This window comes from Syzygium oleosum, unplaced genomic scaffold, assembly GCF_021117445.2.
Source record: "Syzygium oleosum isolate NSW1041296 unplaced genomic scaffold, Sole_v2.1 Sole_v2.17, whole genome shotgun sequence".
In the NCBI taxonomy this organism is placed as follows: domain Eukaryota; kingdom Viridiplantae; phylum Streptophyta; class Magnoliopsida; order Myrtales; family Myrtaceae; genus Syzygium; species Syzygium oleosum.
This window is the reverse complement of record NW_026607501.1, coordinates 329,563-335,562: the sequence shown is the minus strand read 5'-3', so window position 1 is coordinate 335,562 and position 6,000 is coordinate 329,563. Positions and strand designations below refer to the sequence as shown.

General features: G+C 38.5%; 1 protein-coding gene across 2 annotated transcripts; it reads left to right on the top strand.

Moving 5' to 3' along the window:
• Positions 1-406: 406 nt before the first annotated feature.
• Positions 407-5,371, top strand: LOC115667150 (ATP-dependent (S)-NAD(P)H-hydrate dehydratase-like). Of its 2 annotated transcripts, XM_056318990.1 has the most exons (13): positions 441-546; positions 685-731; positions 814-1,008; positions 1,309-1,385; positions 1,544-1,653; positions 1,735-1,849; positions 2,662-2,724; positions 2,846-3,009; positions 3,524-3,585; positions 4,410-4,476; positions 4,683-4,745; positions 4,832-4,960; positions 5,042-5,371. In XM_056318990.1, the coding sequence occupies exons 3-13, from the start codon at positions 822-824 to the stop codon at positions 5,067-5,069; spliced, it is 1,065 nt and encodes a 354-aa protein (XP_056174965.1). In that variant the 5' UTR covers positions 441-546; positions 685-731; positions 814-821; the 3' UTR covers positions 5,070-5,371. The 2 variants fall into 2 exon arrangements, with proteins under 2 accessions (XP_056174966.1, XP_056174965.1); XM_056318991.1 differs by lacking the exon at positions 685-731 and having other exon boundaries at positions 407-546.
• The last annotated feature ends 629 nt before the right edge of the window (positions 5,372-6,000 follow it).

Below are 6,000 nucleotides of genomic sequence, written 5' to 3'. Positions count from 1 at the left end.
CATTCTTGTCGGCGTAGCTAGGTTAATGAAAGCTTAAAACTAACTTAACTAAAGTATGAAATCATTAAAACAGTCAAATTGAGCAGTTATGAAGTCCCAAGAGCACACACAATACTCATGGAGGTTGAAAGCACTCGCCGCACGTCTTGTGTGAAGAGAAATGGGACTATTTTCGATACGGGAGTTACCCAATATTGCAAGTAACAATGTCGAGATAACCAAAGCTCAAGACACTCAAGATCGTGGAATCGGGCGTGCCGGGCTCTATAAGTTCTCTAACGACTCTCTTCTCTCTCCAAAAAAAGAAAAGAAAAAGGAAACTCTCCTCTAACCAATTGCAAAACAAAACAAAAGCTCAAAACTCATACGTTTCTTTCAATTATATGCTGGCCCATTTGGTGAGCCCAAACCAGCCATTTGATGAAATTCCTCTTCTGGGCCGACAGCATTGCCCGTGACAGAGTCTGCTGGCGGTGGGTCTCCTTTTCTGCCGCCTGATTTCTCTTCCCCGGTAATCGGCGTTGTTGACCGGAGAATCATCCGAAGGCAAGCTAAATTTTCTTTCTTGCAAAAATTATAGTGATGAATTCTTATTGTTTCGAATTTTCTTGGTAGCTGCTATGCTCTGTTTCTCTGTTTGTTCGTCGTCTTCTTCTTTCGTCTAATTTCTGCTTTTTTCTTTAGTTGCTGTATCCCTCAAGAAGCAACCGACCCGATGGAGTCCGTTTGAAGTATAGCCCATTTTCACCGTGGTCGCGTTTGAGCCAAGTGCGACGTGGTCGTTGCTAATGTTGATCGCCTGTGGTTGTGCAGAAGGTTGCATGTTGGCTTCTTCCTCGTCCGTCCTGCGAAGACAGCATTTCTTGGTGAGGTCACTGTGTCTGGGAGGTACCGGCAATCGCAGGAGGTCGCAGGGCATAAGGTCAATGGCTTTTGATGCTGAGGCTGAGAACATTCTGAGGGCAATTGCTCCACCGCTTGACCCAAGTAAATATAAAGGCCAGGCAGGTTCGTCTGTAGTTTTGGGACTGTGTAATTTTGTTCTCTACGATGATTCTTGATGTTTATATTTCTGTCTGTACAATGGGTTCTTTATGGCCTTGCTTAACCATGATTTAAGCTATGTTCTTGGTGGACAGATTTATAAAAGGAAAACAAATTCGTTCACTTGTTAAACTATTTTCATTCAATTGTATCTGATTTCTTCAATTGGCTGCTTTAGCTAAGAGCTTTTAGTCATGGCCATTTAGCTGAAGTGAGGAATTTGAGTAAACTAGTCCTATTATTCTCTTGTTACGTGTTTACCAGGAAAGGTAGCAATTATTGGTGGATGTCGTGAGTACACTGGCGCTCCATATTTTGCGGCTATTTCCGCCCTGAAAATTGTTAGTGCTCTTGACCAATTTGGTTTAACTTTATAAGTTGTTTAGTTCTGTTTTCATCAGTTATGATATCCCAACGAGTAATGTGCTAAAGAATACCAAATTTTGCTTCTTTCTTGGCTTATATTTGCTAGGGTGGTGTGACTTTCTTGATTTTGCAGGGTGCAGATTTATCACATATTTTCTGCACAAAAGATGCTGCCACGGTTATAAAAAGCTACAGCCCTGAATTGATTGTGCACCCTATTTTAGAAGAATCTTACAACATAAGGTGAAAAAATTGCTGACTTCTGTTTTTACGATCTAAATTCTATGTTTGCACAGATTTTTACCTGTTAAGGTATTCTTTCAGGGATGGGGAGAAAGAACAAATCTCGGGCAAGGTTCTTGCAGAGATTGATAAATGGCTGGAAAGGTTTGATTGTCTTGTAGTTGGTCCAGGTCTTGGGAGAGACCCATTCCTGCTGGTATGCTTCTTTGGCCCTATCAATCTCAGTTTGTTTACTTAATTAATCTGTATTAAGTTACCATGTCTATGTTTCTTTTTATTTGTAATAGCTTTTATTGTACCTCAGCAGCACATCTGGTTGGTCATTTGTTTCTCAAGAATTCATGAGAGTCTGATCTTTTCTCTTCTGTTTACTGAGATACTTAATTTGTCTTTCATTGTTTTATATCCTGTCACTCTTTGGTTACCCAACTTTCATTGAAAATTAAGAGAAACTGTGCATTATGCAGTTTTATAGTTTCCTATGAGAGCATTTTCTATATGTATATGCATTACCAAAGGGTAGCACTGAGACAACTGACATGTGTTTCTCAGTGACTGGAGTGAAAGCTACAGATAACTGCAGTACAGCCAGAGATCTTATCTAAGATCTTTTAGAACTGTTAGGCATCAACACAGTACAAATTAACTGTGCATAGATGATTACTCTTCAGTGAATTATGGCATTTAAAAGCGATATACTGGATTAAAATAACACACCTCGGAGAAAAATGTTGTTTTCACTGCTATGAGGAAGTTCAGCCAAATAGAGAAGTGATCTGTGAATTCTCTATGACAATGTCTATTAGGGCATAAAAGGATATATGCAACTGATGCCACACTTGTTGAGAGCACAGATGTCAATGCTGTTTCTGTTTTATTACGACTGGAGGTGGAAACACTGGAAGCAGACCTTCCTTTTTTCATCAGCGCTGTCCTTATTTTCTTGCTTAGACTGGACGTCCTGTTAAAGCTCTGCCTGAAGCATTCCATGTTTTTATGCATGTCCAGGGATGTGTGGGTCAGATCATGAGTCATGCAAGACAGCGCAATGTTCCGATTGTCGTAGATGGGGTAATGAGCTATTGCTATGTATCATCAACTTTTGGAATCGCTCTTCATGGATCTATTTCTGCTATCTAATTTCTTAAGATGGCCTTTGACCTTCTGAGCTGATTCTATGCTGTTATGACAGGATGGGCTCTTTCTTATTACAGACAACCCTGATCTTGTTATTGGTTACCACCTAGCTGTCTTAACTCCAAATATCAATGAATATAAGCGCCTGGTCAAAAAAGTACTCAATTGTGAAGTAAAGGATCAAGATGCTCATCAGGAATTGCAATTGCTTGCTAAACGGTAAGCTTATCTGCAGAGTTTGTCTGCTTTTATTGGAGGTTTCTGGGAGCTTAGCTAATGTCTTAGTATGTAATGTTCAGTATATTCCAATTTTGTGGTGTTACATGCTTAGACACATTCATATTCATTGTTTGTTGGCAATGCATTCACCTAAGTATCGGAGTGGCTAAAAAATTGATGTAGATATATATCTGTTGGTCTCGTCCAAAATTGCGTAAAATTCCCCTTACACAACAACCTTTGTTCATTCTACCCATTTCGACCTTTTCAAGGAAAGTCTTTTGAAATTTTGAAAACAAAATTTTATGTAGGCACATTTTAGTCGTGAGGAAATTAACTAATATATGTAGTAATCTCTTTATATATGACGCAGTGATACTGACATGTTGTGGTTGTTCTGCTGGGTTTGTGCCAATCACTGTAGATCGCGGAAATTTCAAATATTTTGATGATTGTATTTTAAAATTTTCTTATGTTCTGAAAAATGAACTAATGTTAGTGTTTATTCTTTCAGGATAGGCGGTGTTACTATCATGCGAAAGGGGAATTCTGATCTGATAAGTGATGGTGACATAGGTATAGGATGAACCATATGCCATAATCCTTCTTGGTGTAATATTTTGCAGTCTTTTGGATGCATTATATATCCTCCGTTAATAGTGCTTCAATGCAGTAAGAAATGCTACATTGTTTATTCATTGGGTATTCTCTCTCTGGACCCTGGGTGCAACATGGCTACACCTTGAATTGATCAAAGCCATCCAAAATTTCCGAATTTTTTTTGATATGATCTAGCCCTTTTCTGGAACTCAACAAATAAAGGGTGCTTTTGGTAGCCTGGTATCTAGAACTTGTTCATGCATTCCTGGAATAAAAAGGAATCCCGTTTTCTCACTTGAAATTGGGTATCTGTATCCCTCCCTTTCCTGCTAGGATTGGAAATCCTGTACTTTACATGCCATAAGTTCATAAGGACTGGTGTATCCTTGCTAATATGCTGCATATCGTGAAAGCAGATAAGCTAGCTACAAGTCGTACCTTTTTCTTCCCCTCTTTTTTGTAGGAAGTGCAAGTTATTGATGTGCTCGACTAAATAATTATATATGATTGTTTTAGAGGATTTAAAATGTGAACGTACCTTGCCTAGTTTGATCTGCCGTTACACCTGGAACCTTTAACTTAAAGAATTGAAAACATATCATTATTGTTGTGAAAGCTTCGAAATTGAGTGTGATCTTATCACCTAGAGCTTCTTATCACAATTACAAAATGAAGTGTACATCTCAAGTTATGGAAATTTTAAAATTCTAAGCGGTAAGCAGTAACTTTTGTTTCTTCTCTAGCATGTATTTTAATTTTATTTGGCCAAGGTTTATGATATCCCTTGTTGGTCTTTGCAGTTAAATCGGTGAGCCAGTATGGTTCACCTCGACGCTGTGGTGGCCAGGGTGATATACTCTCTGGGAGGTGCGCAATCTCTTTCACTTCAGTAACTTCTTATTTGAAGAATACACTGTGGTCCAAAGTTATTTCTGTTACCTCGTCCACATCATGTTCCCTTATCTATAGATACAATATCAACTATTCATTTGGATTCAAACTTTTTCCCCCAAAAGTGAGGAGTAAATACTTATTGTGGATCGATGATTTCCAAATACTTGTAATGTTGTCAGTGTTGCAGTATTCGTATCTTGGGCTCGTCAACATAGTTCAGCCACTGGAGTAGATTCAACCAGGTATTTAGCAGTCTTACTTGCAGATTTCATTTCCGATAATCGAAATCTCATTCTAAATATTCTCTTTGAATACTCGTCTCTTGTAGCCAAATGAATCCAACTGTGATGGGATGCATGGCGGGATCTGTTTTGTTGAGGAAGGCCGCATCACTCGCTTTCGCAAGCAAGAGAAGGTCCACTCTTACCAGCGATATCATTGAGCTATTGGGAAGAAGGTAGGGATTGACTCCTCGATTTGAGCTTTTAACTGCAGCAAAATAAACAGAGTTTTTAAACGGAAACTTCCATTCTCGCAGTTTGGAGGAAATTTCACCAGCATGTTGATTGCGACAATAACGGAGTTGCAGTGGTGATGGCCTTCTCAAATATGTGTCGCTGCGCCTCTTGGTGCGTCTGCTCTTACAAGTACAGTTTTTTGTGTGTGCCCTTTCTTTTCCTGTTCATTTTCCTAGAGTACTCCAATCTTCTTGCGGTGTATCTACATTTTCAAATGATCCCTTTTTGGGTAGAATAATGTCTATATGAGTTCCGTGTTTGTGCACTATTTGGCTGGAGAACCATCTTGCTTCTTAAAACCACTGAATGCCTCAGTTTAAGCGGATAATTTGATTGCCTTTCCACTGCTACTTGTTATTGTTGACACTAGTATTGCCTTTTATCGCGCGCGTTGGATAATCCTTCACTCCCATCATCCAAGGGTCACCATTTTGTTAACACATTTTTGTTTTTGGCTGTTTACAGTATTATTTTGCGAAAATGGCACAAATGGTCATTGAACTTCGTCCCAATGTGTAATGTGGTTCCTGAATTTTTAATTTGTTCAATGTGGTTCCAGAAGTTTAGCCCAATGTGCAATATAGTCCCTCAACTTTTAATTTGTTCAATATAGTCCTTGAACTTTTGGTATATGTTCAATTTAGTCCCTAGATTATATGAAAATGTTCAATATTGTCCAAAGAGTACATTGAACAAATTAAAAGTTTGGGAATCACATTGCATATCGGGCCAAAGTTCAAAGATCATTTGTGTCATCATCCCTATCATTTTTTATGTTCAGGTAAAAAATTATCTGATCCAAATTGATCCATTTAACCCGTTTTGACTCATTTCTATACAATACAAATTTAGCGATTCGTACCCGATCCGACTCGTGTTATTGATACAAATCAAATTTAGGAAAACTCATACACAAATTAAGGTGGGAGCATGAGATTGAGTGAGTTTAACACCCATATTATTTTGGACTTTACCATTC